This window comes from Chenopodium quinoa, unplaced genomic scaffold (genome assembly GCF_001683475.1).
Source record: "Chenopodium quinoa cultivar QQ74 unplaced genomic scaffold, ASM168347v1, whole genome shotgun sequence".
In the NCBI taxonomy this organism is placed as follows: domain Eukaryota; kingdom Viridiplantae; phylum Streptophyta; class Magnoliopsida; order Caryophyllales; family Amaranthaceae; genus Chenopodium; species Chenopodium quinoa.
In genome coordinates this window covers 8,675,799-8,688,383 of record NW_018745684.1, presented here as the reverse complement: position 1 = coordinate 8,688,383, position 12,585 = coordinate 8,675,799, and the positions used below count along the sequence as shown (strand labels likewise).

Below are 12,585 nucleotides of genomic sequence, written 5' to 3'. Positions count from 1 at the left end.
GAGTACTAATATATTTCAGCAACTTATATAATATGAAATAATAAATTTATATTTATCTCAAGTTTCATTTTTCTTGCAACCAGCCGACCAGGTGTGTCCAACATGGATATGAGCGGTTCACCATTGGCTTTTATTAGTTTAGTAGGACCACATTTACTAATATATCCAATTAACTTACATAATACTCCCTCCGTCCCCAAATGTATTTCCATTTGCCATTTTTAGTGCCCCTAAATGTTCTTTCCATTTCACTTTTTTCAACTTAAATTATGATTGGGTTTTATCTTTCTTAATATACTTTATCTTATTTTACCTCATTTTTGCAATAATGATTGAGGCTTTTATCTTTTCTAACGTAATTTTTCTTACTTTATCTCTCTACTTTCCTTACAAATTATTGGGGTTTTATCTTTCCCAATGTAGTTTCATAACTTTATCTTTCAAACCTTAATTCCCTTGATGTTTCACCAAAAGGGAAAAACATTTAGGGCCGGAGGTAGTACTTCATAATATATATTTTTTTCATGTTTTGTATCCACATGTGTCTAACATGGACGTAAGCTGGTGGCTATTGACTTTTACTAAGCTACTTTGTTTACTAAGACTACATTTACTATCATATCCAAACAATATGTCCGACATGGACATGAACCAGTAACCATTGCCTTTTATTAGTTTATTAAAACTACACATAATAACGTATCCAAGCAACTTATGTAATAAAATTCCTCGTATATTATTCTCCTGTTCATTTACCGTGCATGTTTCCAGACATAATTATTGACTTAATTGTTACTGTGATTATTGCTTCGTTTTTGCATATTCTACATAAGGGTTATGAAACCTAGAAAATTAAACAGATAAGTAGCACAAACTTTTCCAGGTTGAGCCGTAAAACCAATCTCCTAGCAAAATCAAGAGACAAAGAAGTTGCTGATTGAGTGATAAATTTGAGCATAGTGATACTGTAATAAATATGAAAGTAGCCATAGAATATTTCACTTGGCAAACCAATATAGTGAGAATAGTACTGTAAAAAGGAAGAATATTTAAGCGGATACACCAACACACATACTGAAGACAGACCAAAAGAGTTTGCTGTAATAGCCATAAAAGTTGTCGCGAGGTCTAGGACAGAGAATGAACTTTTCAAGCTGGATGTAGTGCTGCCATTTACAGTAAGAGATCATCTTGGCATGTTGGCAAATGAGTATAACATGGATCTTGTATTCCGGTTGAGTAGGACAGACCAACAAATGCATTCAAGTCCTCGTCGATCTGTACTCTGCAAGCAAATAAAAGGGTGAGGCTAAGTGAAGATTCAAATTATCACACAAAGATCTAAACTCTGAAAGGTAAGGTTGTTCACTAATTATCAGCTGTGACTTTTTTTTTCACCGAAGATTTTGACGTTATGCATACCCTATACTCCCTTCCAGCCTCCAAACTGAAAAAAAAAAAAAAAAAAAGAAAAAAATAAAATAAAATAAAAAAAATACACCCATCTGATTAACTAGTAAACAAAAGTATGCTCCACCCAATTATCAGGGACTAATCTTGCTGCAAAATGATGATATAAAGAAGTAGATACATTCTTCCTAGACATTTATAAAAGAAAAACACATGTATATGCAATGGAGCTTATATATATTTTGCCTCTGATTCCTAATACTTAATATTTGTATTCAGAAACTGTAACTACTCCATTATTCTATCCGTAGCTAATGAGAGTGGGCATTATGCATCCAAAGCTGCTCAAATGAAAAAATTTGTAGTTTGTTCAATAATCGTATCTAATTCATATTAGACCTAATGGCTGAAAATATATAATATGTATTATTTCAATTTAAAGTCTGAACACAGGAAAGAAAAGCATTACTTAATTGACCAATATTATAAGTCATAGAATATGGAAAGGTAATCAGAAAATAGCATAACCCCTGCCAAATTGTGAGAGATTCCAGTTCGCTACATCAATAGGTAAATGGGTCATAAGAAGTTGGTTCACCTTAACGTGGAACTGAGCTTCTCTGAAACTTGATTTCAGGTCTGGGTACGACGAATGTGTGCAAATCTGGTTTTCTGTATACTAACGAGCAAATCAAAGCCTCTGAACCCAAGTGAAGATCATAACCTGTAATACAGAATTTAATATACAGCATTAAGTCAAGATTAGATAAACCTGATATACCATAATATCATATCCGAAGGATTATCTCCATTAGGTTGAATATATCACCTACATCAGCAATTCTGCAGAAACTTTGTTTCTTTGGATGGGCATTATCATATCGGTTTAATGGAGGGGATGTGTTGAATGTGAGGCCAGTCTTCCCCAGTGGGTTGTTGGCATCTTTCCTTGAGGCGTTTTGAACATTCATAGAGTCGAAGTATCCTGAGGGAAGTCAGTTTAGGCATCCAATCCGGCATACATTCCAATCCCGAGCAACGCCCAATATGGAGGGTCTGGAGGGCTGCCAAAGATTGCATCCAATTTGGAAGATCCACAAGCTGTGGGAGATTATCCAATGTCAAGTTACGGAGGGAGTGAGAAAAGGATGGCCATGGCATGCCAATAGTGTTCATTCCCTCTTCTTCTCCCAATAAATTTACATTTGGGCATTCAGAGATTGTTAAAGCCTGCAAGGCAGTGAGATGTTCCAATCCTCCAGAAATAACACTCCTCAATTTGCGGCATTTTTCGATTCTCAAGGATCGTAGGGAAGACGAGCAGCTACTGAACACATCCCCAGCTTCTTTCAAACTCTCCAACTCAGACGACATACGCAGCTCATCAAGACTCTGAATTACTTCTCTGGGAAACGAATTAAGCCATAGAACATCATCTAGCCAAACTTCCCTGAGTTTGGAAATAACATTTGAAGAACCAGTAGTACTGCCACTTGCATCCGCCTTTTCATTCCCCAATTTCGTAATTATTTGGAGTCTTTTATTGAACCAATAGATATGTAGTTCTACTAAGTTGGGACATAGCAGAATCGATATTAAATTTGGGCAATTTGATATGAACAAAAACGTCAATTGAGGAAGTGGTATTGGTGCCATGCTGAAGCTGCTGTTAATATGATTATTATCTCCCACCCCCTCCCCTATATTTGTCCATCCTTGCAACTGTGGAAGGTAGTCCATAACCAGCTTTCTCAGGCGGGGAAATAATCCATTTGGATCACTGCCACCTGCTAATGCACTCTTTTCAAAAATGTACTTCAATTTCCGACAGCGGGAAAGTTTAAGGAATTCCAAATGACGCAGATTTCCCAGGCATGTCAAGTCCTCCATCCAGCAGTCTAAAAAATCCAATATATTAAGATTAGGGAGAGAGGTCGCCAACTTATTTTCCCAAGCCCAACTCGGCATTCTCATGCCAACACAATTTCGCAACTGTAATCCCCTGAGATTCGGATGTGGTTGCAGCTCTTCCATTAATCTCCTTGCTTCTTCATCATTCCCCCTAATCTCAAAGCTTATTCTAATAAATTTGAGATGTTCCTTATCCCTCAAATATGCTCCTTCCCTATCTATATCTTCCTTAACTGCTCTGGCATTTTCAAAAAATCTGATTCTGACAGAAAGATCACCTTTCAGGCTGTTAAGTCTTTTTAGCTCCCCCAGTTGATCAAACCATTGCTTCTGACTTGCCTTTGATCCATCCATTACAAACATACTCAGCACACGAAGGCAAGTCAACTTACTCAAGCCCTTTGGCATATTAGTCAGGCTAACACAATCAATTATCTTTAATATCCTCAAGTTAACCAACTTCATCAAATCTTTTGGTAACTCTTTCAATTGTCTGCACTCACATAATTTCAATGTCTGTAAATTATATAACTTGGTAATTGATTGAGGAAGCACATCCAGCACACGATTGTATGAGAGATCTAAATATCTTAAATGCAACAATTCACCTATTGAGTGCGGCAAACATTCTATACGTGACTTACTCAAATCCAACACCCTCAAAAACCTCCAATTTGCTACTAATGCCTTCAAGGAAGATTCGTCAATCACATCACGAAAATACCATGCACGAAAATCCAGTAAGGAACGAATGTGGGTCTTAGAACGAACGGATGTCCAACTTCGTACATGGGAAATATGTCGGACTTCTCTATCCATAATGTCTGTTACAGAATTTTCAAAATAAATTTCCTTCCCTGCTACATTTTGAGCAATATCATGCATTAGATCGTGTATCTTACACGAAATAATGTCACCATATTCATCATGCTCTACATCTTGAAAAAAACATCTCCGCATCAGAATAGTAAAATACTCCTCAACAGCATCTTCCAACCTTTGACCATCATCTAACGGAACAACGTAGCCCTGTGCCAACCAAAGGCTTATCAACAACTCCTTCTCTATGACAGTGTCTTTTGGGAACAATGCACAGTATGTGAAACAACTTTTGAGGGGCAATTCAAGTTGATGATAACTAAACATGAGTATAGGCATGATGTCCTTTTGGCTTTCTCTCAAGTTGAATAACCCAATCTCCTGAAATGATATCCATCTACTCTTGTCTTGACCATACAGAAGACTCCCTGCCACTCTTATGGCAAGAGGAACACTGGCACATCCTTCAACAATCTCTCGGCCAATCTTCAACAAATCTTCGTGAGGGCTTAATTGTTCTGATCCAAATGCTATTTTCTTAAACAAGGACCATGAATTCTCCTTTGACAACCCTTGGAGCTCATATTTTTTACCACCCCCTACAATTTGGGCTGTCTTGTGCGACCGTGTTGTTACCACAACCCAACTTCCCCTCTGGCCTCCCAATAAGAACTCTACAAGCTTAAGCCAGTGATTGCGATTCTCAGTCCATACATCATCTAAAACAAGCAAGTATTGGCTGCTTGATAATTTTTCTCGAAGTTTGCTTTGTAACCTTTCTATGGTAGATTCCTCATGCGTTTGACCAGTTGAAGCATAAATCTTACGAAGTATACTTTCCACATCCAACTGCTCCTGATCATGATCAGAGACACAAGTCCACAACCTCAATGGGAATGCACTTGTGACCCTTGGATCATTATACACCAGTTGGGCAAGAGCAGTTTTCCCCAATCCTCCGATTCCCACTATAGTGAGGAAAGAAACATCTTGTTGAATGGTTGAACAATTCAACAGATGACCTACAAGTTCCTCCAAGTCATCCTCTCTCCCAATGATACTACCCTCACAGATGTAAGAACATGTCTCCTCCCTCCTCCTCCTGATAGGCTGAGGATCAATACTACTGCCAAATTGAGAGTGATTATTGGCAATAGCATCAAACTTCCTCCGAATTTTCTTAACCTCTTGGGACATAGAGTGAGCCATCTTGATAGGATTGTAACGAGAAAAGAAGAGACTCACATTTTTGGAGAGTTTCTGACCCTTGATGAGCTGCTTTTGCTTAACAAGAGTGACGAACTCATCGAACAAATCGTCAGCATCATAAACAGCATCCTTGAGCTTCTGAATCCAGAGTTGTGCTTCAGAAGAAAGCTGGTCCTGCTTGATCTCAGCATCTTGGAGCACAGCCTTGACAGTGGAGACAGTCTCTTGGAGGTCTTCAAGTTGGGATTTATACCCAACGCCAAAAAAGGAGCTCAATTCTTTGAGCTGCGAACATTGAAGAGAAGCAAACAGAGTTTGAGCAACGGACAACGCGGTTCCAAGATCCATATTTTTGGTTTCAGAAATGAGCTCAGACAATGAAAGAGTGTTTGTTATGGCAGATATTACTTGTAATGGGTTTATTTTATAACCACACAAATGTGATGGAACCGATAATGTACTTTAAAGGCAAAAGGTGTTGAAACACTGTCATAGATTCATTCAAATAATAGAATGATTAGTATAAAAATGCAAGGACTATTGTATAGTTTGATTCCATGTGCTTAGTTTAAGTCTCGTACTAGTACCTCCTCAATTGGTGTATTGAGTAGAGGCGTTCCAAACGGAGGGTTGCGAGACATTCAGGCTTGTCTCGCAGGGGCAAAAGGGTCTTTTAATATCTATTTTGAATTTTGCCACTTGGATTCGCCGTTTCGAGATAAAGCATCCCGTTATGAAAAAAGTTGTCTCATATGTTTCTCTCTCTCCACCAAAAAGTAAACTCGGTCTCTGTGTTTGAAATTGTTGTCATTCTCTCTCCTCGATGAATTCTCTATCTCTCTCCTCGATGAATTCATAATTTTCGAGCTTCTCCCCGTCTCCATCTCCATCCATCTCCAAATTGAAGGTAGTGAAGCAGTAGAAAGTGTTCGAAATTGTACACACACTCCCTCCATTGTTGGAACAGGTACGCAATTATATGTTTAAGTGTTGAAATTTGAAATGAAATTGTCAGGGTTTTACCTGTAATCGTTGTTAACTTAGGGTTTTACCTGGAATTGTCAAAGTTAGGGTTATTTTTTCTTAAATGCTTGAATTTAGTGTTGCAATTTGGGAAGATGGGTCGCAATTTGGGAAGATGGGTCGCAATTTAGTTTCACAATTGGGAAGATGGGTTGTAATTAGGGTTTAATTGGGGGGGGGGGGGGAAACGTCAGTAAAGGTGGTTAGGTTTTTGAGGAAAGGATTATAACGGATTATACTCCAGGGTAAAACATAACAATCAATTATCAATGCATAAATTAATCAGATTATAAAGGACTTTCGCTATGTATTATAATCACATAATTAATCTACCGGTGTTAAATCGCATCTCGCGAATCTTGACCTAACCATTTATAGGTTAACGCGCCTATTGAAACTACGCCTAAACATTAATTCTCATCTCTCGAATCAATATTGCAAAACTCATACAATTAAACCAGCTAATCTAATTGCATAGCATTAAATAAATCAATAGGAAATCAATCAAACATTAATAATTAACAATAATAAATTACCCCTTCATATTATTCATGGATCCCCAAAAACCCTAGAATTAAACTACTCACACATAATTAAATCTCCACTAATCAAAGCAATAAAGCAAGACATATTTAAGGCAAAGCAATTAAATTACTGAAAGTAAGAGGGAAGAAATCGTTACCAAAATTAATGGAAATAATGAATTGCATAAAACTCAGTAGTATCGAGAGAAAAAGTGTAGAGAGAGAAAGTAAGAGTATTAACAAAAGCTTAAACTAATAATAATCCGTAATTTGAGTAAAGAGGGTTTTTGAGGAAAGGATTGTTCAAGATTAAGGGGTTTTTTCCCCCTAAAGTTTCGTAATCGGGAAGATGGGTTGCATATAGGGATTTTTTTAGGTTGCAGTAATCATGTTGTAAATGGCTTTGCCAATGGGTCGCAATAAGGGTTTAATTTCGCGGAAAAGTTAGTAAAGCAAGGTTTTTTTTCTACTAGAGTGAAATGTGGGTTTTGTAGGTGGTGTTAATCGTTTTGTAAGTATCTGGCAATAGGGGATGCAATTAGGACTGGTGGTGGGTCTTAAAACTTGTTGAAAATGGATTGCAATTAGGGTCCCCAAATACTAAAACTGGATTTCTGAATATTAATTTTGGTCGCATGATTTGGTAAAAAACCTGGCAATGTCTGTATGTTGTTGTCAAATCTTTCTATGTAGCGCCTCACTCTTTTTGTTGTGTTTGGTGTTCCATCTGGATTTCAATTGTGGTGTCGTTATGGCTTACTGATTTAGTTTTGATTATTGTTTGGGTTTGTTTGTCTATTATAAAGGTTGTGTATTTTGTTATTGCGAAGAATTCTTATGCTTTGTTTAGTGGTTGTATAAGCATTTATTTGTTATGCTTTAGTAACCTATCCTATTGATAAGGTTTGAAGTATGTGTTTGTATGTGGAATGATGCAACTTTGACTCAACTTAAGTTTCATGAAATAGAGGTTTATATGATATGCTTTAGTAACCTGGAATTGTCTTGTATTTATCACTAATATCTTAAGTTTCATGAAATATCTAATTTTGATTTCAATTTGTGAGCAGTGTGACATTGTAGTCATGAAGAAGAAGTCAATTGTGCGCTCAATGAATAGGACAAAGTGGGGGGGGGGGGGTGAGTATTTATTGTTTAATATTCCATGATATGGTGGAGTGACCATTGTGTAAGTGTTGAACTAATTTGACCGATCATTTTCAAGGTCCATTAAAAAGGGAGGTATGCAAACCTGTGGCTTCCTCATCAAAGCCCAAACCTGTGGGCCAATCGAAATATGTGGCTATGACTGGTAAACGTAAGGCAAAATGTGATGTTGACGACAATTATGAAGAAGGTGAGGATCACGAGGATGAGGAATCTGAACATTCGAGCAATGAGGGTGGTTCAGATTCAAGTTCTGGATTTATGGAGGTGATGATTTAGGAGTATTTGAAGAGAATTGACAGAGTAGGAAGAGAAAAGGAAAGTCACTGTATGGTGGGGCGAATAAGAAGGTTTGTTGGCATAAACAAGTTGTAGTTGATAAGGCTACCATGTTGTAAGTACTTTGTTTGTGTCAATTTCTGAACAGTGAAAAGGTATATAATGTTTATTTTCAGGGCATTAAAACAGAAGGACATAGAGTTATGACTGATGGTGTAGTCTTACGGACACATTATGAGAACATTGGGAAGGTATAGAAATGCTCTGCTTAAGGTGTATTTATCTATGAAGTACTTGTAATTTATAGTTTTAGTTCTTGTTTGTATGTGAAATGATGCTACTTTGAGTGAACTTTGAGTGGGAAATAATGTTTACTGGGTATATTGTTTATGTTATTTTGGTATTGACTAATGCTAATAAGTGCGCTTTGTCTTGCAATAGCCCAATGTTGTTTGCAGAGTGCTAGAGGGATAAATCGGCCGTTGGACAATCACACTAAGCCAAACAATATTTCTACCTAAACCAACCTAAGACAAGTCTAGGGTAAGTAGAGGATCGTATCCACAGAGAATGGGTATGAGTACACCAAGATTATGAAACGGTTGTAATCTAGTTCGGTCACAAATTAAGGGTTTTGAATATATAATTAACTACTATGAGGAAAAACACTAGGGGGAAATGGGAATCGACACCAACCAAACCAATGGATCAAAACAATAGGCAAGCATGAACACAAATTGAGTGATAGAAAGGACACTCAACATTGCCTTCTTTCGAAGCCACAATATTAAGCATTCCTAAACCAAACTCAACTAACAAGATAGGCCAACCAAGTCTTAACGATGGGAAGTAGACTACTTACTCGGGTTTCTCTTTTGATCGGTCCAAGATAGCATTAAGGCACAAGTAATTGGGATTTCTCACCTAATTACCGCAACTAAGACTACTACATCATCTAAACAAGGAACCGTAATCAAGATTGAAATTTGGTTTAATCATACAAGAAAAGGTTCACAACTAAACTTCATCTTTCAATGCAAGCATAGAAATGAATACATGAGCAATAAGTGGCCATCCAATTACACATGCAATTAACCAATTCTTTAACAATCAAACATCAACCTAAAATGAACATGCAAGCACAAAATCAATCAACCAATGGCTTGGTTGGGTCTTCACCCAACCCCTAGCTAATTAACTACTCACTAAACATGGTGTTCAACATCCTAACAACAATATCTAAATTCAACATTAATCTAACAATTTGAGAAAAATATAAGAACAAAATAGATTGAACATGCAACAACAAATAATCAAGATTAGAGAAGAAATTAACAATATCAATCAATTAAAAATAGAAAATAAAGAGTAAGAGATAGAGGAAAGAGATTACTAATGAAGCTTCAAAGTTGAAAACATGTTGAAATTGAGAATACAAACTTCAATTAATCTACTTCAATGATTGAATTTGAAAGAAACTAAGCTAGTTAATGAGAGTTTTAGGAACTAACTAAGAGATAAGGGTCTAAGAAAAGTAAGGGAAGAGAAGCCCCCTAAAAACTGAAGCTAAGGGTCGTATTTATACACCCCGAAGTTACATTGTAAAATCTGTCAAAATCGGGCTTTAGAATAGTAGTTTTTCCATGATTATTTACATGATTATATTGGATTACGTTATCCATTAGTACAATGATGGGGGATTGCATAATTTATTTTTTCACAGATTATTTTTTCCTCTATTCAAAATTATAAAGTTCTTTTGACTTGTAGGTGTACCATGGAATAAATATGACTACAATTACACTCCACCCACCTTATCCACACATATTCCATATACTTACTTCATTTATGTAAGAGGAAATAGGTTGTGCTAGTCTTCGTCATTGTTGCCTTGAGCCAAGTGTAGTACTGTTGAATCATTTCAGACAGGTCTGTTGCTCTTCTAGTTGGACTATGCTGGGAGTCGGTTAAACAGCTGTGTAGCATTGTAGCCTTGTAGGTGTAGAATTAGAAAACCACTTCACAAATAATTATTTACCATGGTAGTTTTTTGTTTTGAAGAACTCGAGCAGCTAGTGTAGTCGGTTAATTACCATCTTATAAATTAACATATCGTTTTTCGCTTATAAATTAACATATCATTTACTGATTAACTCGTATAATTTTTATACTCCTGTAAGACAAAATAATTTCCACTATTGTCGTATAGGAGTAGAAAAATTATACTCGTAGACAAGTAGAAGGCGAAGGTTTGTTCACAACAACATACAATATTTTTAAAAGAGTCCAAGAAGTGAGCATTAGGTGTTGGTTTAACAGGACAAAAAACTTATAATATCCGGAATACAAATTTTGCTGCTGTGATGAATTGTCTTATCAAGACCCACTTTTGTTTTCAGCTTGACAGCTTGCTTGTTGAACAGAATAAAACAACTTTCGAATTGGTTTAAAGGTACAAACAGATTTGGTGGGATTTTTACTCAGCTGTCTTCTTCCTATTGTCATTCATGCAATAACTCCTCTTCAAAACCCAATGTATACCTAACTTAACCTCACTGAACTCAGTTTAGTCATGGCTACTCGTCTCAGTAGTATGCGCAATGTTTGGGGTAGGCTAATGCACCCACACCTAGTTGAACCTGTGTTCTAATTCAGCCCTTTCTTAACCACTCTTGAACCCAAGCTTAATTTCAATGAATTAACCTATTATGATGGGGATGATTACTTCCTTAACATGGAACCAATACCGTTTAGTGTCGTACGCGACCAACTTATCCATTCCCTTGAATATGAGACCACTACTTTTCATCCCCGACACCCTTATGGAGGTGGCAGATTTGGATGTAAGGGCTGCTTATATTCCAGATCTGTCCGACCTTGAAGGCTATCTCCACAAGGGTGTCCTGGTATTCGCAAGGTGTTTATGTCAAAAATCCATGGGTGTGGATGATGCTCCCTTCATACCTATGGATTTGATCCCAATTTTTTTTATCGTAAGCCAATTGTCATGACCGAGCACCTTCCAATCTACACCTTCCTCTTAAAGAAAGCCACATCTTCATATGTGCCAAAATCGCTGCTATTCATGTGTTGGAAGTCAATGCTAAGGTGAAATTGGTGAATTTAAATGTATTCACTTGCAAAACAACCCTAAGAAAGATTAGGTACCATCGTATCTCTGTGTGTGGCTCTGATGGCCACATCCCCCAAGCTCCCAATTTCCCAAAGGGTTCTACTTTTGTCCTTTGAATGCAAGGAACGTCAACCATCCTTCTTTCAAGAAGACGTTTAACAAGTTGTTCAATTCATTCTCCCTGGAAATCGTTTTGATCACGGAGTCCAGAGCTGACGCTGCTTTGTTCGGGTACGTTCGCGACGTGCTACAACGTCTATACAGGGTTGATGGTTTCGAAAACTTTAATGGCTACTACAGTGTCCTGCTAATCTGGCAGAAGTCTGATGTGTATCCTTGGGTGAATTACAGGGGTGCTATTGAGGTATTATATTCCAATTCTATTTTTTAAATTGTTTGTTAAACATGAATGCAATTAATTGTTACCATTTCAATTAATGATGTTAAATAAAATAATACCATGTCAATGACTTTCCTTTGTTTGATAATTTAAGTATAACTTGTCCTTTTTTATTTAATGTCCCAGCCAGGGGAAAAATTCAATTCAACCCCTCAACGAGTCCACCCGGCTTCAAATTGGTACGAAGACAGAGAGGAGGATGAAGATGGAGTTGTTCATTCGGACAACGATCACTTATCCGTGTAATCCGTGTAGGAGGAACGAAGGTGCAGCTGGCCCTTGGTGGATGAACTCTATGATGTTTGTTTAGTAAACTGTTATGTCTTAATCCTTTTAGGTAGTTATGGAATTATCTTCTAGTGGTGTTCTTAGACTTGTTTAAATTTATAAACCCATCAGACTATGGTTGTTATTAAGGTTATGAATATGTTGTGGATTGTTTAAAATATATTTGTTAATTTCTTATTTTTGTTAGTTTTTTGTAACGAATTCACAAATCAATTTGGCTCAGCAAACATGAACAATAGCACCACAAGTTGTACTACAGAAGCTAGACAATAGGATTTTTATTTAGCATTCACATTAACAACATTAACGACATCAACTTAGCATATTTGTTTAAAACACGAACTCATACGGTACATAATAAGAGAAACATAGCACTAATCTTGAACCATAATTTTCAACTAAAAAACGCAATAACAGAGCAA

The 12,585-nt window shown here is 36.8% G+C and overlaps 1 protein-coding gene and 2 long non-coding RNA genes across 6 annotated transcripts; 2 read left to right on the top strand and 1 right to left on the bottom strand.

The window, feature by feature from the left end:
- Positions 1 to 852: 852 nt before the first annotated feature.
- Positions 853 to 5,786, bottom strand: LOC110717508 (disease resistance protein RGA2-like). Of its 4 annotated transcripts, XM_021896229.1 has the most exons (4): positions 2,244 to 5,786; positions 2,009 to 2,134; positions 1,423 to 1,447; positions 853 to 1,285 (listed from the first exon to the last, which is right to left on the bottom strand). In XM_021896229.1, the coding sequence occupies exon 1, from the start codon at positions 5,695 to 5,697 to the stop codon at positions 2,287 to 2,289; it is 3,411 nt and encodes a 1,136-aa protein (XP_021751921.1). In that variant the 5' UTR covers positions 5,698 to 5,786; the 3' UTR covers positions 853 to 1,285; positions 1,423 to 1,447; positions 2,009 to 2,134; positions 2,244 to 2,286. The 4 variants fall into 4 exon arrangements, with proteins under 4 accessions (XP_021751921.1, XP_021751919.1, XP_021751918.1 ...); XM_021896227.1 differs by having other exon boundaries at positions 853 to 1,447; positions 2,240 to 5,786; XM_021896226.1 differs by having other exon boundaries at positions 853 to 1,447.
- Positions 5,787 to 6,097: 311 nt separating this feature from the next.
- Positions 6,098 to 8,693, top strand: LOC110717510. Its single transcript, XR_002510756.1, has 2 exons — positions 6,098 to 6,316; positions 8,122 to 8,693. It is a non-coding gene; the product is annotated as an uncharacterized LOC110717510 (long non-coding RNA).
- A 2,171-nt stretch (positions 8,694 to 10,864) lies between these two features.
- LOC110718190 lies at positions 10,865 to 12,321 on the top strand. The gene is made up of 2 exons (XR_002510846.1): positions 10,865 to 11,839; positions 12,002 to 12,321. It is a non-coding gene; the product is annotated as an uncharacterized LOC110718190 (long non-coding RNA).
- Positions 12,322 to 12,585: the final 264 nt, after the last annotated feature.

Bases quoted from the DNA above. Each gene is read 5' to 3' on its own strand.
- LOC110717508 (XM_021896227.1), bottom strand. From the start codon at position 5,697: ATGGATCTTGGAACCGCGTTGTCCGTTGCTCAAACTCTGTTTGCTTCT.